Source organism: Apodemus sylvaticus, chromosome 7 (genome assembly GCF_947179515.1).
Source record: "Apodemus sylvaticus chromosome 7, mApoSyl1.1, whole genome shotgun sequence".
NCBI classification, from domain to species: domain Eukaryota; kingdom Metazoa; phylum Chordata; class Mammalia; order Rodentia; family Muridae; genus Apodemus; species Apodemus sylvaticus.
In genome coordinates, this window is record NC_067478.1 from 102,126,535 (window position 1) to 102,154,375 (window position 27,841).

The 27,841-nt window shown below is 40.5% G+C and overlaps 1 protein-coding gene and 1 pseudogene across 1 annotated transcript in view; both read right to left on the reverse strand.

Annotated features, from left to right (window-relative positions):
- Positions 1-375: 375 nt before the first annotated feature.
- LOC127689799 (60S ribosomal protein L36-like) lies at positions 376-2,909 on the reverse strand (annotated as a pseudogene).
- Positions 2,910-7,522: 4,613 nt separating this feature from the next.
- Positions 7,523-27,841, reverse strand: part of Zbtb44 (zinc finger and BTB domain containing 44) — a 51,298-nt gene continuing 30,979 nt past the window's right edge. The window contains 5 exon segments of the mRNA XM_052188769.1: positions 7,523-13,116; positions 13,119-13,366; positions 15,411-15,711; positions 17,917-18,080; positions 19,179-19,263. Coding sequence (XP_052044729.1) covers positions 13,088-13,116; positions 13,119-13,366; positions 15,411-15,711; positions 17,917-18,080; positions 19,179-19,263 — 827 coding nt within the window. The 3' untranslated portion in view covers positions 7,523-13,087.

Below are 27,841 nucleotides of genomic sequence, written 5' to 3' on the forward strand. Positions count from 1 at the left end.
CTCCTCGCAGTCTGTGGAGCCCACTCCTCGCAGTCTGTGGAGCCCACTCCTTGCAGTCCGTGGAGCTCACTCCTCGCAGTCTGTGGAGTCCACTCCTCGCAGTCTGTGGAGCCCACTCCTCGCAGTCTGTGGAGTCCACTCCTCGCAGTCTGTGGAGCCCACTCCTCGCAGTCTGTGGAGCCCACTCCTCGCAGTCTGTGGAGCCCACTCCTCGCAGTCTGTGGAGCCCACTCCTGAGTGGTAGACTTGTCTAGCATGCTGTAGGCTCTGGATTCAGTCCTCAGCATGGCGACCAATCAATCATACCTGGAGCCAGGACAGACTTAAGATATCTCTGCACGTGGAAACAAAAATAAGACCTGAAAATAGAGACAATCAAGGGGCTGGGGAGAGGGATGGACAGAGATGAAGAAAGAGAGAGGATGTGAAATCGTGACTATAAACAAGGCATGCTATAATCATGTATGAAAATGCTACAGTTAAAGTCATTATTATGTGCAATTAGTATGCTAATTAAGGACGGGAAAAGATGGCTCAGTAGGTAAGTGCACGGGCTGCTCTTCCAGAAGGTTCTATTCCCAGCACCCACATGGCAACTTACAGTCATCTGTAATTACAGTTCCAGAAGATTCAATGCCCTCTTCTACCTCCGCAAGCACCAGGCATGTAAGTTGTGCACACATATCCATAACAGACAAAAGACTCATAAATATAGCCGGGCAGTGGTGGCGCATGCCTGTGATCCCAGCACTCTGGAAGGCAGAGGCAGGCGGATTTCTGAGTTCGAGGCCAGCCTGGTCTACAGAGTGAGTTCCAGGACAGCCAGGGCAACACAGAGAAACCCTGTCTCGAAAAAACCAAATCCAAAAAACAAAAAACAAAACAAAAAAGACTCATAAATATAAAAAAAAAAAAAAATCAGGAGCACAGTGCTTCACCACCACCACCACCACCACCACCACCACCCAGCTTCGGGTACACAAAATAAGCATGTTTGGTGCCACATATCCTGGCTCAAGTCACATAACCTAGACCGTCCTGGCTCTCTCTCCTTGGAATCAGTAAATGACAGCAGCAGGGCAGCAGCAGCAAGAGGGCCAGACCTCTGTATTGACACCTTCAGGGCACTCAGAGGTGGCTTCTTGGAACACGGGGCAGAAGCCTGTGCCCCAGAACTCCGGTTCCCTCGGCCCACGGTGGGTAGTCGGGCAGAAGGGCCCTGCCCACCTTCCCCCATGCAGATGGGAAGTGGGACACCCACTGTACACACTAAGAGCCGGGGCACGCGAATGGGGCTCCTGGTGGACGGAGAGCCAGCACACTGGAGAATCCTGACCCCTCGGGGCCTCAGAGCCAAAGGAGGGATGGGGATGGGACTGGAAAGGGTGCTGCAGGTGACAGCATGGAGAACCCCGAGAAAGGCGGGGTGGACTCACTGGGCTGGGCTGATCTCACTTACCAGGCTCGGAAAAACTTTTGGTCCAGTGGCTGTGGCGGTCTGAGAGCAAGCAGTCAGACCTGAGAGTGAAGCCTTACCAGGGCCTGAAGGTTCAGGAACACTGCAAGGCCACACAGGGGACTTGATTAGGAAAGTCCTCCTTCCTCAGCCCTCCTGCTTGTCGCACAGAGAGACGTGACACATACGCACGGATGTGCATGAAGACGTGCAGGTTAGGGGATCCTTACAATGTACAGTTTAGTCCAAAGCGAGTCTCTGTAGAGACCCCCGCTGGGTGAGTTTGTCCACACAGCAGGTTAGAATTCTCACACGAGTCAGGCATAGGCGGGATGTTGTGGACAGAAGTTCTGGAGGAAAGACAGGCATGGACTGCGCACTAGAGGACATTGCTTCATTTGCATATGTAAATGTATGCAAATCCTCCTGCTTTAAGCTCAGCCCTTCCTGTCTTCCGGACACTCAGGCCGCTGCTTTACAGAGCTGCTTCACGCCTACTGGAGGAGCAGCACGTGCACTGGAGGAGCAGCACGTGCACTGGAGGAGCAGCACGTACACTGGAGGAGCAGCACGGGCACTGGAGGAACACACGCGTGGGCATTCGGGGATGAGCAGTAATAGCTGTTTGCCTAGCCAGCGGCCCTGACCCACGGGCATGCTACTCTGAGCAGACAACTAGCCTGCAGGGTAGCTTAAATGACGTTAAGATGCTGTTAGAATAAGAACTCTGGAGACTGAGTACAAGGCCCAGCTCTTCCAAAACGTCGATCTATAATGCTGTATGTTCCTGACTGGATTAACTCACTTGGTGGCTTGTTCTGGGAAGGAAGAACAGGCCTCTGGCTGTGCAGGAAGACAACCACTGAACCTGGAAACAAACTCTCTCTGTCGTCTGTCTCACATTCTAAACCTCCCAGCAACGCCCGCTTTTAGCTTTTGAAAATGCACCTTCCTGGTCACAGAATAAACGGGGTAGTGAACGGACGTCTGTGACACTGTTATCTCTTCCTTAGTGACTTTGGCTGTCCTAACTGCATCGACACACACAGCACTTACTCACCTATATATTCCATTTCCTTTTTTGGGGGGGGGGGTGGGTAGGAACTATCTTTTATTGGGGGAGGCTTCATCAATCCTTCTTGGCCTCGCATGGCTGCCAGCACGCTGCTCAGCTCCTCCGGCTTTCTCTTGGCCCGGATGTGCGCGCCCACCCTCTTCCTGATGAACCTGAGTGCGCGCTTGCCCTCGGACACTGAGCCTCCCCACAGCGCACCACTCGTTGGCCGCCAAGCCGCACACCTCCCGGATCGAGTCCCGCACCGCACGAACTTGGTGTGCTCGGTGAGGCGTCCGCAGCGCCGCCAGCTGTGCTGTGTCTCGGCTCGCTGACTTTCTTCTCCGTCACCTCGTGGCCCTTGTTGAGGCCTACGGCCATGGGGTAGCGCAGGGCCATGGCTGCTGCTCTCTAATGGCGGCCGGGACAGGAAGTGCATTTCCATTTTTTTATTCCTGACCCCGCTCCCCTCTCCTCCCCCCCCCCCCCCCCAGGACAGCTCTACCAGGGCAAGATGTGCCCAGTGCTCACGAGCCCAATACCTGCTTTTTAGGTTGTCTATTGCTTATGAATAGAAAATGACTTGCAAGCCACTGAGAATGTTTGGGGTAAGCAATCCCATAAACCCAATTCAGTGGATGAATTCTGCTAGAAAGCAAGTGCATTAATAAGCTAAATACTTCCAACCATCCTGAGGAGGAGGGATACTTTCCTCAGCCTAATCCGAGCTCCGTGCTTTGACCTGCAGCGATGGTGCGCTGGGATGCGCGAGCGCTCTCCCCCCTAAGCTTGCAGACTCCCAGTCAGAGCTCATTCTTAGTCTGCTTTCGTTTGGACAGTTTCCTTTAAAAGGCAAAGCTAGGCTGCCCGGGCAGTGGAGTGGGCCACAGGGATAGAATGGACAAGGTGGGTGTCGTCCGCCCACCGCTGGGAGTCCAGACCCACAGTTCAGTTCAGCCCGCTAACTGCCACTTCTCTGGCAGCCCTGTCCCTTTTCTTTTCTTGGGCTGTAACTTTAACTCTGATGAACTCAAGTCTGCCATGTGTGCCCTCAAACCTTTTTTTTTTTTATGCTTCCCTCCACCCTGTCCACCCTCCAACTGTTCCACATCCCATACCTCCTTCCCACCCCTAATATATTTTTTTAAAGATTTGTTTCATATATGTGAGTATACTGTCACTGTCTTCAGGCATACCAAAAGAAATCATCAGATCCCATTACAGATGGTTGTTAGCCACCACATGATTGCTGGGAATTGAACTCAGGACCTCTGGAAGAGCAGTCAGTGAGTGCTCTTAACCTCTGAGCCACCTCTCCAGCCCCTCAAATCTTGTTCATAAATCTTTCTAGAGACCTCTGATTCTGATCTTTTGCTCAGTTAATGTGAATCATTTTTCTATCAGTTTTTCTTTGAGACAGCACCTCAGAAAACCCAGGCCAGCCTTAAACTTCTGCTCCTCCTCCTGCGTGCCAGGCCTTAAACTCCCTGACCGTCCTCCTAGGTGCCAGGATTATGGGCAAGGGTTGCAGCCAAGCTTGTAACACAGTTCTCGATTTTTCGCATTCAGAAATGCCACAAAGCCCAGCAAACCACTTTCCGCCCTTTCAGCACTCCACCCTAAGGCTCAGAATGGATCTCCAAAGCACCCTCCTTCGACCGACTGTACAACCCTTTCAAGAGTCCACTACAGTGCTGGCTCCTCCCAACGCGTTCCTTGTCCCTTCAGTCAGGTTGCTCCTCCAATTTTCAGTCTTTTTTTTTGAGGGGGGGGCATTTTTCCAGTCTTAGTTGTTTTTTTCCTTTTTAAAATTCTTTACTTTAGAAGCCATTGCCTTGCGGGGATGGGGGGGGGTGGGGTTGGGGTGGCGCATGCCTATAATCCCAGCACTTGGGAGGCAGAGGCAGGCGGATTACTGAGTTCGAGGCCAGCCTGGTCTACAGAGTTCCAGGACAGCCAGGTCTACACAGAGAAACCCTGTCTTGAAAAACCAAAACCAAACAAAAAACAAACAAACAAAAGCCATCGCCTCCAAAAGTTCATGCATTCTGCTCGGTCATCCAAGGGCCTGCAAGCCATCTGTCAATTTGTCAATGACAAGGAAGCAAGACACAGAGCACACTAGGGGGAGTACCATCGAGTGCAGGAGGCTCCCTTGACAAGGGAGGTGTGGACTGTGATGTTTGAAGAAATGGAAAAGTTGACCTCTGAGCAGGCTAAGAGCAGTAGTTTTAAGGATTAAAGGCCAGTCCATGATACACAGTTAAATGAGAGCTGGCAGACACACTCCCTCTCTCTTAAGTTCTACTGGAGGATCCTACAATGTGTATGCTTGGATCTTGAAGAGAACATTTCTGCCCTTGCCCTCAATCTAGACAGTCAGTGGATAATCTCCAGACAGCAAGGTGATTCACTTGAAGCTGGCCACAGACTAGCCGTGTACTGAAGTGGGGTGGGTAAATATTGATCCTGCCTGCGTTCTCAAGTTCTGTGGTAAATGAGACTTAGTAAATAACTTGCTTAAGATCAGGGACTTGGAAAGGGGCCAAAACCACCAGGCCATGATACAAAGAAAGCATGAAAAAGTCACTGGAATAGCCCAAGAAAATGGAAAAGGAGGTAAGACTTTCAAACAGAGGCAGAAAGAGAAACTCCAGGGGCTAAAAACAAAGATGGCAGGGAAGGTCTATCTGACCACAGGTGGAATTAAGATATCTGGCAAAAACCATTGGACTGGGTGTGGGGTCCCCAATGGAGAAGCTGGAGGGCAGTCCAGAGGAGCTGAAGGGGTTGACAACCCCACGGGAAGAACAACAATGTCAGTCAACCAGATGCCCCGGACCCCCAGGGACTAAACCATCAATCAAGGGGCACACATGGTTCCAGCCAAAAATGTGGCAGAGGAATGGCTTGTCGGGCGTCAGTGGGAGGAGAGGTCCTTGGTCTGGTGAAGGCGCAATAGAGGCTCCAACAAAGGGAAATCAGGGGTCGGGGGTGGGTGATGTGGGAGTGGGTCGCATGGAGGGGCAAATACTTGGAGGCAGGGGGTGGGAGGAGGGGTTGGGGGGTTTCGGAGGAAAGGTTTTAGCATTTGAAATGTAAATGAAGATTATATCCAATTAAAAAAGGGGGAAGAAAAGAAATATATATATATAAAGAGATCTGGCAAAAATGTAAGTGATTCCTTCTATGAGGGGATGGTGACCACTTTTCATTCCTAGTTAAACATCAAGATTCTCTGCCACATTATCTTTTGCTTCCTATTGCTGGAACTGCTAATATTTGTTTTTTTTTGATTTTGTTTGTTTTTGAGACAGGGTTTCTCTGTGTAGCCCTGGCTGTCCTGGAACTCACTCTGTAGACCAGGCTGGCCTCAAACTCAGAAATCCGCCTGCCTCTGCCTCCCAAGTGCTGGAATCACAAGTGTGTGCAGCCACCACCACCCAGCTGCTAATACATTTTTATGGATTAAAAAAAAAAAAGCAGATAAAAATATAGTCGTGAGAAAAACTAGGCAGGTACTACCAACTGTCCTGCCCCAGACTCTAACAAACAGGGTCCTGGCTGATTGAGCTCACTCACTGCTGTCATTTTCTGAGACCCCGTGAAGCACTTTTTTGTGCAACAAGCTGCTTTCCTGTTCCCATTTGTCAGTCACCACTGAAATAGTGGCAATGTGTCTCTACCTAATCAATATTAAATGTGAAACAATTTCAGAAAAAAAAAAATCAGAGGCAACCACCATCCAATGAGTAGCTCTACCCAAGAACCTGGCTTCCCGACTCAGAGCTGACGGCTTCCCCAACTGCCCTCCTTACATGTTCCTCTGGGGTGTGGGCAGAGTATGGTGGGGTCTGCACGCAGGCACACTACGGATGCTGTTCTGTCTGCAGTCTGCACACGCTCAGGAACCAGCCCCTCCTGCTAGCCTCCAGTCAATGACAACAGCAGGAGACTTATTTCATAAAACATCAGTAAGATATTTTAATGAGAAAAAAAAAAGCCCAAACAGATCTTAGTCTCATGTTTCTATCCAAAGACACTCAAGACTAAATTTTCCCTGTCCATCACTTCTAACTGCAACTTTGTGCCCATTAATAAAGGCCAGTTTAAAGGTCAAAAAAAAAAAATTAAACCATCTGTAAAAAGATTAAGCAATCAGGCTAGCAAAAGGTACTCAATACATACTTTTTCTTATATCAAACAAGCTAATATTTCAGTACAGTATAACTATACAGAATATATACAATACACGTATGTTCACAAAGCAAACACTAGGCTCAGAACAGATTTGAAAAAACATGATATTCACATTGATTACAATAACTCTAAAAATGATTGTAACATTGAAACGGCACTTAGTTTACAAAAAAGTCACAAAAATATATATATATATATGTAGTCACCAAGAACCATGGTTTCTGTAAAATACTAATAGCCAGATACTAGTTTATAAAAGGTGAAGTTATGACACTGTGTACATTTTTTTTTTTTTAGGAAATCAAAACAAAAATTTAAGACCATTTTTGATATTGTAGAAAGTCAAACATGCCAAGTAATTTATCTATGGCCACTGTCACCAAGTAAAGCTATACTTGAATGAGATGACAACTGGTCCAGGCTGGTGAAGTGGGGACTGGCAGAGCTGGAGTAGTACTGTTGCAGGAGAGCGGTGGAGAACATGGACACCCCTCCACACAGAACTGCTCCCACATTCTCTCCTCAGTGGTTCCTTCTTTGGCCTGTCTCCCAGATGCCAGTCTCCCACGAGTCGCAGTGCTCTGCCTGGCAGGGTAGGTAGGAAGCTGGCTTTCCTGCCCTCCATGGCTGCCAGCTGCAGGCAAATGTTAAAAGCATGCATCAGCCACAGGGAACCCCTGGCCACCGGCTGGCAGACTGGGGTGCAGTCTCTTTCTAGGCTGCTTGTATTAGAAAGGACCTCAGTTTTAAGTGGGGCCAGACTTATATATCAGCCCTATAAAATAGTGAGCTACTATAGCAGCAAATACGAAATCACAGGAGCAAACCACAACTTTATTTAAAAAGTTAATTTGTTACATCAAAGTAATTATTTTCACCTTTACATCTGTTTCCTCTCACCAGACATCTCTTTCCCTATCACCAAACTCTCTGATTTATTACCTCAATCTGACTTTCTTATCACGGCTCTGAAAAAAGATACTCCTAAGCCTGGAAAATCTTTAGTTTACTCTTAAAAATGGGAATACAGGAATTTTAAAGTTAAAAAAAAAAGTTTGTTCTAAAAGTATCTTTCACAAATATATATATTTAAATATTAAAATACCTAAGATTTTTTATAAAATGGCTTTTGAAAAGACAGTAGAGGCACAAAGAGGCCACATACCATCCTTCAAGTTGAACGTAAGGTGCCACAAGGGTGCCTTAACAAAGAGGCAGGCAATCTCCAGCTGATGCAACAGGAGACCCAGTATCAATAAACTAAATACATCATTGGAATTTGAGTCAAAACCAGATTTTACCTTATCAGAGGACTGTTGTTTTTTTAAGCAATACCTTCATATATAAGCATCAGAAGCCATCATTTTGTATAAACAAAATAATAAGTTTATGACCTTACTTCTAAATACCCAATGCCACTCACTCTAGGGGGCAGAAAAGCAGCACAACCTTCAAAACTGCAATGCATTCTCAGTATCAAAGACCTTCCATATCAGCTGCCACCCAGGGAACTGCTACCTAACGTACAAACCCAAACCCAAGAGCACTCACACACTAATTACAGAAAAGGGTCTCTCTGGAAAACAGAGCTGCAGACAGTGCTTCCCCAACACTACCACCTCTCCTGGTGCGGATAGAGGCTCACGCCTCTGCAGGCTATGCGAGTTGGTAATGAACACTCGTTCACAGGACGACTTTTCAACCTCTAGGTATAGTCAGACTGGCATTTGAGAAAACAAGGAATTCAGTAAAAGTCATGACACTATAGCTCCTCCAATGGTTATTGGTGATCTTACTAGTAAATCATCACAACTGAGCCCAGAGCTTTTAGGCTTAGCAAAGCTTAATAACTTAGAAATAAAGAATTTAATTTTATAAATTAGGCACTTAAAAAACTTAATTTTCTTTCATTTTTAATTAATAAAAACCATTAATTTTAATGTTTTTCAATCATGGTGTGAACTCTTAAGTTTTTGTAAACTGTTATGTCCACAGGAAGCCTGGTTGCTGGAACCGGCCTGGGTCTCACTCAGTGGAGCATTACTAAAGCTGAAGAAGCTGTTGAAGCAGCATCGCTGTTCAGACACTGCCAAAGAAGGTTCCAGCAGCACTGTCTGGAGCCTAGAGTGACTACTTCCAAAGCATGAACTATCATTTCTATTACAAAAATAAAATATGATACGGGGAAAGCGTCTCACTCATCACTTCAGTATACAATAATTTAAAAAAAAAAGTCTAATTTCTGGTAGTAGTTGGTACTGTTTAGCACAGTTCTTGTTTCTAGGCTGCAGCAAAGATCTCAATTTATGTATAATCTAGAGTGAAACATCTGTAGCCCACTTCTTAACCGGCCTGAGGACTGGCTGATTCCACTTCACTGTTTATCTGAACCATTGCTATTTTGTAGGTTTGTTTTGCTGAAGATTTTTCACATAAAAATTATCCCATGTCACCACATTCTGTCAAAAGTAAGAGGGATAAATACTAGTATAAGTGAAATAAATTTTAATTATGATGATCTTATTTAAAACATGTTAGTTATAAATATTTCTCATAGCTGTGTTTATAACAAAAACATCTCTCCATTCCCTCACTTTTGTTCCATTGCCTTCTGGTTTCTACACGTTCTCTTAGTAACTATCAAAATATAAAAAGACATCTGATGTCAACACTTACAGTGAAATCCAATCTTCCTCCCCTACCTTTGGGCTGTTTGTTCCATATGTGAGTTTTCCTAGTTCCTTCCCCCACCCCTAGTTAAGAACTCAAAAATCATGCCTTCACACAGATATATACTTCAGAGTTTGAAGACCCTTTGGGTAGATGAGTGATGCAGTACAATGGGAAGTTTCCAATCTGCCTGTCTGTTTATTAGATCTACAAATCAAAATCTCTTCAGTTAAAATTGAGGACTGTTCATTTGCCATCATAAGAAATCATTCTCTATGGTCCTAGTAGAGAATCACCATCTGTATTAACACTGTATGGTCATGCACCTTATAGGAAATTCAAAACTAACAGACTAAAGCATAATCTGAAAATGGACACACTCTGCGTAAGTGGCTTCTATTAATTAGACTAAGAGAATAAAATAGGAGTCTTAAAAAAAAGGGGGGGGGAGTGAAAGACTTAATGTAGCTTCCAAAGGAAGATCAGTTTTAAACGGGCATCAGTTTTAAAACAGGAGAGCCTGGCTCAGCAGTTAGAAGGTAACTGGGTTACCAATGACTCGGCGAATCAGAGGCCCTGACCACTTCACCGTATTTAGTAAAACGTTCTAACAAAACACAAGTATTCATTGTTTGTTTGTTTTTAATAACAAAGGGAATATGTATCCTAACATGGACCCTATTTATCGGGACTTAAAATGTTCAAGCCTAAGACTGAAATGAAGCCACTTAAGCATTTTAGTATATTTTGTCTTAACACAACTGTGAACTTAAAAAACCAAACACCACACCTCAATACCTGAAAATAAAACCTAGTAATATAATTAACTGTGGTTAAACTTGAAATTAAACTCAAAATAAAAATTAGGATTGTTTAAAATGGCCAATTAAGAGAAGCTCACATATTTGTGGATAATAACATTTATCTACATCCATTTCTTGGAAAATTCAAATGCACAAGTAAAGGTTACTGTCAAATCTCCCGTTTCTGACTTGGTGACTTCCTGACATAATGCTCTGAAGGCTAGAGTCTGGAAATGCGAAGGCTGATAAGAGGAGCTACAACTCCTAACAACACGGTGAACACTTCTAAAGCACATCCTATCTATTTGGTAGTTGGAAAAAACTGAAAACAAAGCTTTTGTTATATAAAATGCTTAGTTTTTTAAAAAGTAATTTATCTAGCATTCTAAAATTTAAGCCCTTTAAATATCACAAAGCTACCCTTGTAGGCCTTACAAAAGATAGCTACCTTTAAATATTCTAAACAAGAATGCTTCTCTGTTTAGTTACCCTGGTGGTTTCTAGGAGGGGATCATAACTGGCTCTCATCTCTTCAAAATGTTTTCTATATGTTCTGGTGAAAAGTATACATCCAGACATTCCTCTCTTAAATCAACTTTAAATAAGCTTTAAATATTACTACATATACAATTATCTCTTGCAGTTATATTTCCTATAACAGACCCATAAAAGAAATGTCCTCAAAAATGTAGTTTTATTAGAACAGAAAAAGGCCTTCGTATCATTTTATATTAAACACTGGTCAGGTAACTTTTATCAAAAAAATTTGGGCAGCAGGCAGCTAACTATTTGTGTATTCATAGTATATTCAAATCTCTCATTAAGGTTGGCTACACGATTTATCACTAGTAGTGAAAATCCATAGTGAGGCATGTCCCTCCCAGGGAGGCTACCAGGGCTGTCCTAACTCAGATCTCTTAGGATGGGTGAACTGGAAAACTTTCAACCAAAAAAATTCTCAAAAGAATTCCTCAAATCAATTAATTTCCGATTTACTCTTATTTCTTTCTTCCTTTTCCCTTTTTATAGCTTAACAAAATAAAAACAAGACAAAGCAACCCAATTTAGAACCAAAAATATTTACCATATTAAAATAGGATTCTAATGAGTTTTAGGATTTATTTATTAGTAGGCACAGTTTTCAAAGATCATATATGAATGATAATAAAATAAAAATTACTGACTTTTCTAGTTTATTTTTTCCGAAAGTCACATACTTATGCTTGGGAGCAAATAAGCTCATGAGTCAGGTAAAAAAAACTGGAACTAAGGGGTGGGGTTCTATCAGTGATAGAGCACGTGCTCATAATATATAAAGTCCTGGGTTCAATTCTCAGTATTAAGAAGAAAAAAGGCCAGAAATAGAAATTAAATTGCAAAATTAATAAATTTTAAAGAAACAAATTACTATAATATAAAAAGGAAGGAAGGTCTGGCACTGGGATAAAAGTCAGATCATGTGTGTGACTGAGACCATGGAGTCTGAGCCGGTGTAGTGACATGTCTATAACACAGAATGTTAGTAAAGGCTGTGGCAGAACTGAGGCAAGAGGATGAGGGGCTCTGGACCTGCGTGGACTAACTGTGATCCTGTCACAAACAAAAGAACTTAAGCTGTTTTTATCTTTTAACCCATCAGGGGCTATTATAATGCTAAGCACTGGGGCAATTTTCTGTATAAAAAAATTACACAAATGTTCATTATTCATGGATTCATGAATATTTCAGATCAAAGAGGCTTTAATGGCAGCAGATAAAAAAGTATATCCCAATCTAGAATATCATATAAATGTTATCATCTGAGTAGCAAAGTTTTTAGATCCTAGTCTTAACAATCTCTCCTCCAATTTCTGAGTCCCAGATGATCATTTTACAACCTCTCATCTTTTACATTATTGCTTCCATCCCATGAAAACTATAATAGCCGCTTTTAACAAACTTGGCAATACCTCAAAATATTTTGGAATAAGGACATTATATCATTGTCATATGTGATCTTGTAAACAATCTGAATTGGGTTAAGAATGTAGCCTCAAAACAGAATTCTTTTATTTTGTCCAAAACAGCACAGCATCGACATCCTCAACAATACATAAACCTATATATAAAATATAGAATATCTTCAATATTCTTCTTTTATATGGCAGCACAATATATGCAAGTGAAAGTGGGACATGAGGGCACTTCTCTGTGCATGTCCTAGTCAGCCAGGTGTCAGCATTCAGTGGCCAGTAGGAGAAACAAACGGTCAGAAGAGAGTTGCTGCAGAGCTGGGTATACCTACCTCATTCTGCACCCTGCCATTCCGTGTACAGCCTGACTCTTCTCAATCACACCTCCTAGCCTATGGAGTGGTACTATAAAGGTACAAGAAATGCCTGCCCGATATTAATTTTTCACCATGAAAATTCAAAATGGCTTAAAAAGTAATATACCAGATTTCAGAAGTTATTTACTTTCATCTGAAAAAAAATTACTGTAAATACTTCCAAAGTTACAGGGTTTATAACACCCCGCATTTAGGAGTAAACATTTACTTAGGCATTGTCAAACTGTTTAGTAACTGCTCACTAGCCCTCTTGTCTCAGGAAGGGCAACGACAACCTGATTTCTTGTCTCTGCTGCTGCCCACCTTTAACAACGGGAGGAAGAACTGCCATGTTTTAAGTCAGCTGCTTTTCCTTAAGTCTCAAAGTTTATGTTCTGTCAATGTTACCTTACTGTATACATACATACAGAAGCAATCTCTCAGCTATGAAAAAACAAAACAAAACAAAACAAAGAACCCTCCAGTTTCAGGGCTTACAAAGGGAACCCTTCTTTAAAAAATTAAATTAAATTTAAACATATGAGACCAAGCACAGGCACTTTCCAAAAAAACCAAAACCCAGGCCAATCACAGAATTACTCAATAGTTATAGATGGCAGCTCTGCCTTGGGGGGTCATCTCTGGGAGCCTCGGCATGAGCACTGGTCTTGGGCTGCTCTTGCAGTTCCTCCTCCTTTTCTGCAAGCTCAAGAGACCCCAGGGGAAAAGTGCTTTCACAATTCTGGGTTGAGGAGACCTGTGAAATCACAGGCATTTGAACAGAAGAGTTGCTTTCAAAAGGATGTTCTCCAAGATCATACTGAACAAGGGTTTCTTCTTGCTCCTGGTTTAAGTAGTCCGGTACTAAGAAATCACTAAATGAGAGGCAAAGGATAAAATACAAAATTAATTTTCAAATTATAATAAAGAGATATCATCTATAAAACAAGTCTCGGACTTTTCATTTCACTAATTACTCAATGAATAAATAAGCACCCCAAGTATCAACTGAAACTATTCAGTAGAACCAAAGTGCATCCCAACTCCCTATGGGCAATAAAAAGATTAATGATTACTTCCAGTGATTCTCTGGACACTTCAAAGGCCTTTCTGGATCTACATATAGGAGTCTGTATATAATGTAAGTGGCATTTCATCATGTAACTAAGCCGGGTAAAAGTTTTATATAAACCTATCTCTGTGTTTCTACCTACATAGAGGTTAGCTAAGAAGCTCAGTCTTTATGCATACTTAACCTTATATACATACATTCTACTATGTGAAGCTGGAAGATGTAGAAATTAAGTTTTCACCTTACTATGTATGGAAGCAGTAATACATTTTAGTAAGAATTTGGAAAGAATCTCTTATTACACTAGGAGTGACCACTTAATAATTTGAATATTCAGTATTATTAGACAAATTAAAATCTGTCTGCAAAGTAATTTCTGATGTCTTGTGTATATTTACTAAAAGAGTCTCCATGGGTTAGGGAAGAGTAGTGTAAGATACAGGGCCCTACATGGGAAAGCCACATAGGAGTGGTCAAAGCGGACAATTTAATTCCTCAACAACTACGTCTAATAAGTGTAATCTAGCTTTAGTGACATAACCATACATTCAGAATCAGAACTGATTAAGTGAAATGAATATCTGGTCTGGAGGGAAAAATAAAATCTATACATGAGTAGTTTAGAACTGAAAAGATTTTGTTTTTGCTTTTGTTTTTTTGGATTTGTTTTTTTTTTTTTTTTCCCAAGACAGGATTTCTCTGTATAGTTCTGGCTGTCCTGGAGCTCACTCTGTAGACCAGGCTGGCCTCGAACTCAGAATTCCGCCTGCCTCTGCCTCCCAGAGTGCTGGGATTACAGGCGTGTGCCACCCCATTGCCCGGCAAGATTTTTTTTTTAAAAAAAGTTACTTTAAAACTGTAAGGGTTTAGAAGGATTTTATGTTTTGAGAAACTAAGGATTCCTACAGAGGTGGAATCCTAACATAGTATTAAAAACCACACATAATAAGAGTTTTATGTCTATAGGAGGACTTAAGATACTAACTATCCTGTTAAAGCTTGTGTTTTATCTTCAGCTAAACTTCAAATGATACCTGACATGCTCAATCAGCAGCAGAGCTAGAAACAGAATTGTATTTACTTGGATAACCTATAAGTCACAAATATATTATTATAGTGAATCTGTAATGCTAAAAAACCAGAGCACTAAACTAAGAAAACAGAAGACTTACTGGATGTAATATCCATGGTGTCAAACAATGTTTTCTGATAAATGGATACTCCTTTACATAAGACTTCATTTATTTGTTTGTTTGTTTATTTATTTATTTGGTTTTTCCAGATATGGTTTCTCTGTGTAGCACTGGCTGTCCTATAGACCAGCCTGTCTATATTCAGAGATCTGCCTGCCTCTGGGATTAAAAGCATGCACCACCAAGCCTGGATACATAAACTATAAAAAGAACTCTGCTAACATTTATAGTCTGACCTGTACTGTACTAAGATATATGTGACATGGTATATCTGGTAATAAGATCTAGTTAAATCTAGTGTATTTTATATATATTACATATATACATATGATATATGATATATAGTATATAGAAATGTATTTAAATATACAAAAGCAAAAACCCAAGAGGACAAATAGTCTTCTGTGGGGATATTTTACTATTTATATTTTGTAGCAAATATTTTAAAGACCAATAATATAGTATGACGTTATAACTTAGGAGACCTACCAAAATTTCATCAGATCAGGAGATCAGAATATGTGTAGTGGCAATTTAAAATGAATGTAACTAATTAGCTGGCAACCTGATAATAACACTGCAGGCTGCCCTAAAAGCAGGATGAGTTTAGAAAGCAGTTTTTCCTGACGGGTGGGTTTCCGCTGTGCACCTCACCTGCTCTGGAAGTAGTTTGCTAGCTCTGATGCTTCATGGTTCAGACTCCTCAGGTGCACGATTAAATTTCCAGAGTTGGTGAACATGGCGCCACATGTTTTGCACTCGTAAATCCGAGGCTTGCGGATAATGTGCCGGGAAACCCTCATATGGTGTTTATACTCCCCGAAGGAAGTGAAAGTGGCACTACATATCTGGCACCGGAAACAGCGTTTACCTTCATGCTTTAGGCGATGCATCTTTAGCGAGTAAGCCCTGGTAAACTTTTTTCCACAGCAGTCACACTGAAATGGTTTAATTCCTATAAAACAAAACAGCAAAATACCACCTGAAAAATAGACTCACAGGTCATAAAAATCACACATTTCTGAATAACAATTTTATAACAATAATTAAGAGGAAAAAAAATGCCAATAAGACAGACTCAACGTTATTTCCAAGGTGGTTCAAAATATTTGAAGTCACTATTGCTTTAAAGGACAAGATAGGGAAGAGGCAATGAGGTTAAGATATACTGAATTATTTTCTGAATGTTCTTTTAAATGATGTCTTTTCTAGACTTCAAAAATTAATTATCCTAGTTAGCTTTAACCATCAACATGACAACAGCCTAGAGTCCTATCAGAATGGAGTGTCAACTGAGGAGCTGCCAGAGATCCGATTAGCCCCCATGTGTCGGGGATTGCCTGGATTGCTAATTGGCATAGAAAAGCCCAGCCCGCTGCAGGCGGCACCACTCTCCAGCAGGTGGTTCTGGGCTGGATGAGAAAACCAGGTAAGCCCGAGCTGTAGTGAGCCAGCAGGCAGCACTCCTCCATGGTGTCTGTGTCAGTTTGTGCTCAGATTTCCCTACATAGTGGACTGTGACCTGTATGATGAAATAAGCTCATTGTCCCCCTAAGTTTTATGACAGCAATGGAGAGGAAATTAGTACATTAATTATTTCATTTGTTTGTGGAACTGGGATGTACTTTAGGGCCTGTGCATACTAGGCAAGGGTCCTACCACAGAACCAAATCTCTAGCTGTAAAACATACCTGAAAAATTTATACACTCTAAACCCCAATAACAACATGCATTTCATTAGAGATTTACACTCAAGTGTAACCATCTGTGATGGTTAGTGTTGTCAATTCAGCAAAATGTAGAATCACCTGGCAGATGGGCCTCTGGGTTTATCTTTGTTAAGTTAGCTGATGTGGGAAAAGTATATTAATTACTGGTGGGGTCTTTCCCGGGGCAGGGAATTCTGTACTATATCAACAAGAGGGCGAGAAGAACACTCCCACGCATGCGTTACTCATTGCTCCCTGCTCTTGACTGGACTGATGATATGACTGGTCCTCAAGTTCCTGCTGCTATGATTTCCGTGCCATGATGGATTTACTGCAAGTTGGAATTGTGAAGCCAAACAAACCCTTTCTCCTTTAAGCTGTTTTTTCTAACGATATTTTATTATAGCAACAGAAAAACTAAGATACCATTTTAGGCAGAAATTTGAAAAAAAAAATTCTAACATCTCTGTATGTAACAATTATGATAGGCTCATTAAATAATAATTAGCTCTTGAATACTTAATATCATTAGATATTAATAAGAGAGTTACAAAGAATATTAACAGTTTCATTATAGTTACTATCACAACTTGGGGTGAAGGAGGCTAAAACTGCAGAAGACAACCCAACCTGTGGACTTAATTAGTGGCTCTAGGACGGAGCCTCCGAGACCACGGAGAGCTGGAGACAAGGTGCAGCTGAGAGCAGCAGTCACGGCCTTTCAGCCTTCAGGTCAGGGTTTTACTGTTTACCTAGGAATCATCACTACACACAAACGTCACTGAAATCTCTTACATATCCATCTAACATTTTTTTTTCCTATCCAAAAACACACTACAAGGCTGACTAATCAAAAGCAGATAGTAATAGAATTAAAACAAAATATGAAATCCTTTAAGCAGGTTTTTTAATTTGATGAAAATTTCAAACTTACAGAGAAGTTCAAAGAATCACCTATGTATAATTTTTAACTCTATTTGCACTTTTGGAACATATACCTAATATATGTACGTGTTATCTTATACATTTACCATACACAACTGCCTCTAAGGTTTAATCAGAATACTGGATACCTGTGGTAAAATATTCTAGTTTTCCAATATTTCAAAGAGAGACCATAGTTAGCCAATCTGGTCTCATCTGACTTCTCAGGACTGCACATTTCTTTTCTGTTCCGTAATGCACCTCCTTCATCCTACCCAGACTCTACTTCCTTTTCCCACTCCCTAAACTCTTTTCCCCTTGCTTAGATGGGGCGGAGTCTTTTCTATTATATAGTCCAGGCTGGCCTCAAATTCTAGAACTTTGTGCTTCAGTCTTGAGTGGAGGGATTAAAGGCATGTGTCACTATGCCTGGCACAAAGTCTTTCCTTTTCACTTTAATCACAATTGCAAAGGAACGTATTCTGGCACACCCCCTTATGCCACAACACTGGAGGCAGTCACTTTACCTGAGTGGATAAGCATGTGCTGTTTTAGATTCTGAATACGGGTGAAGCGGACCCCACATGTTGGACACTGAAACGGTCTGTCTGGACCGTTTGGACTTGGTCGTTCTGTACTGCTGGTAGAAGGAGCAATGTAGAGTTGATAGGGATACTGAACATTTTCCAATCTAAAAAAATAAACCAAAGAAGGCAACGAGGCTCTGATGTAAAATTTAAGTTGAATACACATTTCTGTAGCCCAATTCTTAAATGAAGAATTCTTTAAAGAAGCAACAAAGACTTTTAAAAACAGATTTTCATTTAGAAAGATTTATAAAGCAATGTGATTGTCCAGAATGTCTAGCATCTTTAAGTGTGGACATAAAACACAAAACATATCATAAGCTGTTTTACCTTAGATACCCTTCAATCTCTTGAATTCCCTCCTTTTCTTCTGTTTTAATTTAGATCCTTACTATTATCCCCTTTAAAATCTTGCAACAACTTATTATTCTTTAGAATAAATTCTCAACCCCTACAGTGTCCAAAACTACTCATCTATGAACTTTCTCCTCCCAGTCTAAATTTTCTGAGCCACGCCTGAAATATATTTTACACTAAGTAATTTCTCTACTGTGCTTATATGCTGTGTTTTCACCCACAGAACTTCTATCAGCCTACCTTCTCTGCTTCGGTTGTATCCATTCATTTTATAAACTGTAGCTGATTTATCTCCCCTTCTTCCTGTAAGCCTGGAGTTGGCCTACTGCTTAAGTAGGTGACAGAGGAACCCTGCACATTACCCCACGCACCTTCAACTTCCCTACTTCCCTGGAAACTCATGGAGCTCAAGAGAAAAGGCTTTCTATTTTATTTCTGTACTCCCATGACTTAGCAAAGTATTTAATAAAGAACAGACAACTTGATTACTAGTTAAAGAATTTAAATCGAGGAATAAGGACACCTATGTTTATTTATGCTTTTACTAATTTATTCAAGGGGTTTTCGTTTATAATCTCCCAGGGTCACCTACTCAAGAATAACATCTTTGACTCAAGTTTTCAGCAAGTACAGGTATTAAGACTACTCTACAGTCTATCTGAGGAGCAATTCTTTCAGTGGAAGTAGTAGTAAGAGACAATTAATAATTGGGGACCAGAGAAAGGGTAGAGAAATGGAGATGTGCAAAATTGTGCTCAGGTTTCAATCAAGTTCTTACACAAGTTTGAATTGAGAGCTGTAAGCACAGGCTTCGTGAGGAAAGGACATACTACCTTGGCACTAACCTGTCATCATCATCTGCATGAGCATTGGTGCTAGAAGTGCTCTGAAGTGTAGGCATTCCTTCAGTGACTCCTTCATCTACTGAGCCTGCAAAAAGAATTGTTAAAAGGGACAGTTGTTAAGGTTTGGTTCAAATAATCCAAGATGTTAACTGCAAGTCACATATCCAATCCTCTAACTTACCTATTGCTCATATTTTATTAAAGTGTAGTGACGTTTTTACACACACACACACACACACACACACACACACACACACACACACACACAAGGTTTTTCAAGACAAGGTTTCTCTGTGTAGCCTTGGCTGTCCTGGAACTCATGCTGCAGACTAGGCTGGTCTTGAACTCATGAGATCTGCCTGCCTCTGCCTCCTAAGAACTAGGATTAAAAGTGTGTGAGACCACCACCTGGCTATAAACTACCTGGTTATATTTTGTTTTTGATTAAATGTTCATGTGATTTAAAAGTAAATCATACAGGGCCTGCAAGATGATTTAATAAATGTAGCTTCAACATTTAAAATTTCCAGTTATTTCTTTCATAGGAACTTGGGAAAATAAGCAGAATAATTTAAATGCAAACTGAAATCCACATAAAATTAAATGATACTGATACTTATTTAAGAAAGCATTGTTAATTTGTATCTTTTTTTTAAAAAAGATTTATTTATTGTTATATGTAAGTACACTGCAGCTATCTTCAGATACACCAGAAGAGGGCGTCAGATCTCACTACGGATGGTTGTGAGCCACCATGTGGTTGCTGGGATTTGAACTCACGACCTTCAGAAGAGCAGTCAGTGCTCTTAACCACTGAGCCATCTCTCCAGCCCAATTTGTATCTTTTAAGAGTTACTTTATTGTCACAATCTTTACAGACAGTTTAAAGGACTAGGGTCGGTTGGGTCTGAGAGATGGCTCAGCAGTTAACAGCACTGGTTGGTCTTCCAGAAGTCCTGGGTTCAATTCCCAATACTCACATGGTGGCTCTAAACTCCAGTTTATCATTGTCTAGTTATAAACTTGAATTATTCATTCATACATATTCATATACTAAATGTATTCTTGCAGCTTCTTCATCTACTGTAGGCATATTCACATTGTTATTATTAGTTTATTTTCACTGTTAGAGAATATTTATAACCTATTCCCTTGTGAGGGAAGTATAGGATTTTCTATGAACTGCTGAGAATGCTCTTACAGAAGTAACTTAATGCACATGTGTAGTAGAATTCAAATCCCTGCTCTACTGGGTTGGAAATTATACTTTCCCTAGTTTTTACTGGTTGGTTATCTTAGTCATTTCACATACCCTGGGCTGGGGATGTAAATCAAATGCCTAACATGCAGAAAGCCCTGGGTTCTGTCCTTAACTATTCCTTCTCCCAGCTCATGGGGCAGGTTATAACTTAACAAAGTCTAGCAAAAACTTCTACAACTTTCCATATAACACAAGGATAGCTAACTGCCTGAACTCCCTTTCTTACTGGCTTTGATTCTATAGCAAATTTTCTGGTATTTTGTTTGACTGGGCCTGCAGATATTATTGCTTTGTTGTGTAAATAATGCTTATTTATATTTCTTCAGGCCTTGCCTGTTTGTTCTTAAATACGAGATTTATTTATGCTTAGTCTTCCTGATGGAGGCCATCCTTGAGACTTACCTTTTTTTTTTTTGGATTTGTTTTTTTTAGAGATAGGGTTTCTCTGTATAGCCCTGGCTGTCCTGGAACTCACTCTGTAGACCAGGCTGGCCTCGAACTCAGAAATCCGCCTGCCTCTGCCTCCCAAGTGCTGGGATTACAGGCGTGCGCCACCAACGCCTGGCGAGATTTATCTTTTTAATGCTTGAACCCTCTGTATCCTGGACTGCCCTTGCACTTACATTCCTGCCTGGACCTCCTGAGTACTGGGGATTACAGAGTAGGTCACTCTGCCTGGTTGTCTGCAGCGCTGATGATTAAACCTGTTCGCTCAGCAAGCGCTCTGCCAATTGAGCTACACTCCAGTCCATTTTCCCCACTGAACTCACTGCACGGAGCAATCTAGATCGGCAGTTACTTTTCTCAGGACAACATCCCACAGGGTTCAGATGTTCTCTCCATTATATGTTTGTATGTTTTCCCGCACCCTGCTTTCTCTAATATCGTTTCTACTTTTCCTGTCTCTTCAGAAAATATTAAAATGATTTGATTTTAGACTCTCAACTCTTTTGCTATAAATCCAACCTGCTGCCAAATATTCACCAAGATTTTAATTTTGTTTTTAGCTAGAATTTTTCTCCTAAACTTGCTGTTACTTTGTGTATAATTTACTGCTCTCCAGTCATTGTTCAAACCGGTTAACTGGGCTGAGTAATAAGCACATTTGTTAGAAATTGTTCAATGGCTTTCTGGTCCCTGTCATCATTTCCTTGTCAGTGTGTCTCCACTGCCTTGTTTCCTGTCTTTTAAAATCATTTATAAGGGATCAATTTATTGGGGTTGAAGTAAATAAGATCTATTTCAAAGGTTTACGCTTGCTTTTGCTAAGTTCTTGAATGCAATTTGCAATTGCATGGCTTGCCCACATGTTGTATAACAGAGGTGACTGTATGTACAATAAGGAAGTGCCCCCACCTTTCTCTTGGATATACATGTAAATGTGTGTAGGCTCACTCCTCCTTGAATGCACTCTTATATACTGAACTCAGCACTCTTTCACTTGAAACCGAGCTCACCAATTCAACTAGTGTAGTTAGCCAGCTTGCTCTAGAAGTGGGGGGTGGGGGGGGAGTATCCTGTCTTCTAAGCAATTACATTATGTCTTTGTGCTTGGCTGGTTTTATTTGGATGCTGGGGGGATCTGAACTCTGGCAAATGCTTTACTCACTCAACTGTGTTCCCAGTTCCCCCTTTCTGTCTGCTCACTGCCAAAGGACTGCTGTATAGTCTCCCGGAGGTTCAAGGACAAGGAGCAGGTTTAGTTCTAGTGATCCGGTCTTTTAAGGTGAGAAACCTCTCTTAAACTGAAACACTTGCACTTCCTTGTACAGAAATCTGATTTATATACCCTTCTCTCTGTTTGGAAAGTCCTCAACACTCGTGCACCACCTACAGTCTATTGCTAGTTGTGCCTTTCTTAATAATTAGGAGGCCCTTTCAGTGTGGATTTGAGACAAGGATCTCATCTGGCTCCTGCTGGCTGTGAGTTCCTTATGCAGTAAAGGTTGGCCTTTAACTTCTGAGCCTCCAGCCCCCTGCCTCCTACGTGCTCAGAGTACAGGCATGTTGTTATCATGCCAAGCTGAAAATCTGCTCATTTTTAACTTTCAATAGCAAGATTTGATTTGCAATAGAAGACCTCACTCAATCTCTCCTGAGAAAGGAAAAGAAGAAGCGCAGAAAGCACCCAGGAGGGACTTCTAGAGAGCTAGAAAAGCTTCTAGAGAAACCTCTTCCAGAAAAGAACAGCAAACGGGCATGGTGTCTAACCTGATGCTTCTCACCAGGCCCCATTTACACCTTCCCACCCTTGCTCTTCCTTTTCCCCTTGCAGTGGACTCAACTCTGTGTTTCTGCTTTCAAGTGTCTAGACTGTGGAAGTAGGCTCTTCCCTATGGCTGTTTTGGGTTTTTATTTTACCAGTACAGACTCTACTTCCATTTCTATCAGTCTACTTCTGAGATTTCTTGAACTCTGTTGTAGCCTATTATAATTGTTCTGTAAATCACACACACACATATATATGCATATACACACATACATTTACTATGTGATGAGTGGTAATATTAAAGATTAAAACGGGAATAAAAGAACACCGATTTACTTTATCAATTACCAGTATAGGTGAGGCCATTTGGTAAATTGCTACCAATGAAGCTGCTGTATCTTGTGACACTATTATGTGTCACAATTGATAAATTCACACACTGTCTTTAGTATAGTGTGTTAAGGACAAGAGGGCTCAAGATCTAGTGGTATAAACTTTTGCATGCACAAAGCCCTACATTCACTGCCTAGTGTCAAAATGAGCAAGGGAAAAAGAGGGGAGGGAAAGAAAAACAAGCAGCCTTAACTCTCAGGACCAGATCAGACCCTCAGGAGTAGGCCTAGCACCCTTAGCTATCCCATAGTATTCTATTAGACATAACCTCACAAGTCATCAGCATCAGAGAGTTACAATGTGCCTCTTATTAAATGCAAGAACAGGTGGACAAGTGTGCCTTGCAGACAGAACAAGATGACTACAGTCACAAAACTATCCTTCTCCTTTCTTAGCCAGTAAGTTATAGACACTGCAGACTCATTTTTTATTGAGTTCAGTCATAAAATTATGCCTGCTTTCTGGTATCCATGGTACTAAGCTAACTTTGCTTCCTGGAACACTCCCTAAAATCAACTACCTCAGCGGGGGCGGTGGTGGCGCACACCTGTAATCCCAGCACTCTGGGAGGCAGAGGCAAGCGGATTTCTGAGTTCGAGGCCAGCCTGGTCTACAGAGTGAGTTCCAGGACAGCCAGGGCTACACAGAGAAACCCTGTCTCGAAAAAAAACCAAATCCAAACAAAACAAAACAAAACAAAACAAAACAAAACAAAAAAAAAACCCACCTCTGGCTTAATTCCTCTGCTAACTCCTACAAGTACCACCTTACAAAAAGCCAAAACCCTAATAGTGTTGTGGTATGATCTCCCTTGTTACAAAGGAGCAATCAAGTTGCACAGACCGCTCACTACAGCTGGTCTGTGGCGACAGAAAGACTGACAGAAATGTAGTCTAAGGGACTCTCTAGGTGCCATGCACCAGGAGAATACTGAAGATTGAAGATCCTTTTTGGGGTGCAAAGTGCCCTTGCCTGGAAGATAAATTTATGAACCAAGCTCAAGCATTTCAGTGAATCCCTTTGCAGTTTTGTTTCCTGTAAATAAGGTCTTTTAGGAGTATTTTGGCTATTTAATCAGACACATATTGTTCTTTGGTGAAACTGTTTTATAGTCTTTTCAAAGACTTTTAAGTTAATAGACAGCCAGTTACAATTGGGAATTAAACTTATGATTAGCTCTTACAAGCTGATATGATTTGTGCTTCAAAAGATCTGCATGCTGCCTAAACTCTATCACAAACAGGTAAGGAGCTGCTTTCAATAACCAAGAGCAGCTTTGGAAATTTTTACAATGCAGTTTTTTTGGTCCTCTAGAAAAAAATGACTAAATTTGCCCTTAAACACCAGAGCAAGGCAGGGCAAGTATTCCCCAGTCACTTTAATTTTAATGGTATAATTATAGAGTACAGGATTCCTTTGCTAGCTCAGTGAACTGCAGCTTTTCTAAAGTCATACTATTTGTCCTTGATGAGTATAGATAATTGAAACTTTAAGATAAATAAAGAAGCCATCACATTTAAGATTCTTTTTTTTTTTTTAAACGTCCTACAAATTAATAGCCTGGGTTTAAAAACAAAAACAAAAGCCGGTAACAAAACTTAGGCTGACAAGATGGCTCAGTGGGTATAGGAGCTCACCTCCACAGAGGACAGCCTGAGTTCCAGTCTCAGAAGTCATACTGTAGAAGAAGAGAACTGACTCCCATAAGCTGTCCTCTAACCTGTGTGTCATAAATTAAACAACAAACCCAAAAAACTATTTTACCTGTGTGTACATGAATGCAAGGGTGCTGAGGCTGATCCATGCCTTCAGAAGAGTAGGAAGCATTCTCAATCCTGAACTACCTCTCCAGCCTTATCTTCTGGATAATAAGATAACAGTATTTTTTTTCCTTTTTAGAATTGTTATCATTATTGCTTCTATTTATACCATGTGTAAGGTACTTAAGATTTTATAATCTTTCACTTGAATAAAATTCATCAGTAGTCAACTTTTTACTACTTCAGAATTTCAGAATGACTATATTAGGAATCAAATTTATGAGGCAGTAGAATGATAAACTATCACTTTGGTATCTTCTTTAATGAATTAAAGGAAAATGAAAGGCTTGTAGAAATGCTCTTCTGAAATACAAAGAAAAAAGTATCAAGAGTAGAACATTTCTTGACTACCCACAACATCCCGAGAAATTTACTTTTTTGTTCATTATGGATTTATTTTAATGTAGCAATCTGCAGATGTAAGAAGTTTAGAGTAATTAGTACACTTGATAGGAAGGCAGAAAAAAATCCACTTGAAGTATATGAGATATTCAGGTCAGATATTCCTATATTCATGCTATAGAATCCACAATTATACAGGTAAAAACTAACTTAAGAGTTCTGTCTACTTATATTCATAAGTTCTCTATATAACCATATTTTTAGTAAGACTGTAAGGCAAAATATGAACTAAGTAAATATACTTGGAAGTAATGAATGAAAATTTTAGTGTAGTTTAAGGTATTTAGTTAGATATTTGGATTTCTACATTTTCAAATATTATTTAGAAGGTACTAAGATAGTTTTAAGACTAAAGACTCAAAATAGTTATGATTTGTATACATTTGTATAAATATGTATTAGTTATATTTATTCAATTACTCAAAAAATTTTGACTCAAACTCAAGTACATAAAATTGCTTTGGGCTGGAGAGATGGCTCAGCAGTTAAAAGCAATGATTGCTCTTCCAGAGGTCCTGAGTTCAATTCCCAGCAACCACATGATGGCTCACAACCATCTATAATGGGATCTTTTTTTTGTTTTGTTTTGTTTTGTTTTTTTTTTGTTTTTTCGAGACAGGGATTCTCTGTATAGTCCTGGCTGTCCTGGAACTCATTCTGTAGACCAGGCTAGCCTTGAACTCAGAAATCCGCCTGCCTCTGCCTCCCAGAGTGCTGGGATTATAGGCGTGGACCACCACTGCTCGGCTATAATGGGATCTTATGCCCTCTTCTGGTGTGCCTGAAGACAGCAACAGTGTACTCATATAAATAAAAATTAAAAAATAAAATAAAAATAAACCTGTTTCCCCAAAGTTGATGTCCAACCTTGGCTATTAAGAACAAGACCTTATTTGCAAATGGGGCCTCTGTGGATCTACTCAGGTTAAAACGTCATCATGTAAGATTAGGTGAGGTCCTGTGTGCCATGACTGTTCTCTTCATAAGGACAGATTTAGAGGCAGATTTGGACACACAAAGAATGGCATGCTAAGATAGAATAATAAAACTCTAATTTATACTCGTAAATGATGATTGGCAACTGTCAGAACTTGCTGAGAAAAGGAAGGATTCTTCCTGCAAACCTTTAAGGGGAACAAAGATCTTCTGGTACCTTATTTTGGAGTTTTTGCCTTCTGAACTGTGAGAAAATAAACTTGTACTGTTTTAAATTACCAAGTCTGTGGTACTTTGTTATAGCAGCCCTGGAAACTCAGCAGTGGATTAAAACACAAAAAAAATTAGCAAGGCTATTCTGGTCTTGGTTTTTTAACCTTTAGAGAGATCTTTACAATTGATTTTTTATTTTTTTTTTAAAGTCACTTCCCAACCCTGAATATAGGAATCTCAAGGGTTTTGGCTCTTACATAGTTTCTTAAAGTCCCAAATTTGCAAACATCACCAATCCCACCTTTTGATTTGTGACCTGACATTGCTTGGTCAGACAAGCAAAATTTACACATAACTGGTCTTACTGATTACATTTAAAATGAGGCTCCTACCTTTTCTCACCAATATTCATATTGCAGTTACTGTATTTAGATAAAAAAATTCTATCCATTTTATAATTATCAATTATGCCCTTAAGAAAGAAAGAAAAAGGCAGGCAGTGGTGGTGCAGACTTTTAATCCCAGCACTTGGGAGGCAGAGGCAGGCAGATTTCTGAGTTTGAGGCCAGGCTGGTCTACAGAGTGAGTTCCAGGACAGCCAGGGCTACACAGAGAGACACTGTCTCAAAAAAAACAAAACAAAAAAACAAAACAAAACAAAAAAAAAAAGAAAGAAAGAAAGAAAAAGAAAAGAAAAAGAAAGAAAAATAACAGCACAGATTATCAACCATAAGATATATCTGGATTCAAACAATATACTATGAAATGAAATCCTGTTACTCAGAAACAGTGAATACAATAGAAATAATTATTTCATCCTGAGTACTTAAAATCCCTTTTTCTCATTATTGCACATACTCATTATTATGAGATTATATTGATTGTTTATAAAATATTATAATTAAAAAATATTCTTAGTCTCTTTATACTAATTGCTCTAACAGTTTTTTTGAGCCAAATCTCTTGCATATCAATACCAAAAGCAAGCTAATTCTCATCTATCTACATACTTTAAAACTCTTTTTTTTTTAAAGATTTATTTATTATTATATTTAAGTACACTGTAGCTGTCTTCAGACACCCCAGAAGAGGGCATCAGATCTCATTACAGATGGTTGTGAGCCACCATGTGGTTCCTGGGAATTGAACTCATGACCTTTGGAAGAGCAGTCAGTGCTCTTAACTGCTGAACCATTTCGCTAGCCCACTTTAAAACTCTTTAAGACAGGCTTTTAAAGATTAACCTATTTATGGTGGCAATGCTCTTGCATGTTCACTATCCACTATGTTTTACTATTATGACTGCTATTTTTGAGATAGGGTCTTACTATGTAGCATAAGAGCTGACTTCACACTCACAGAGATCCATCTACCTGCAATTACCTCCCTGGTACTGGGGGGTTAAGGTACATGGTACCAAACCTAGCAA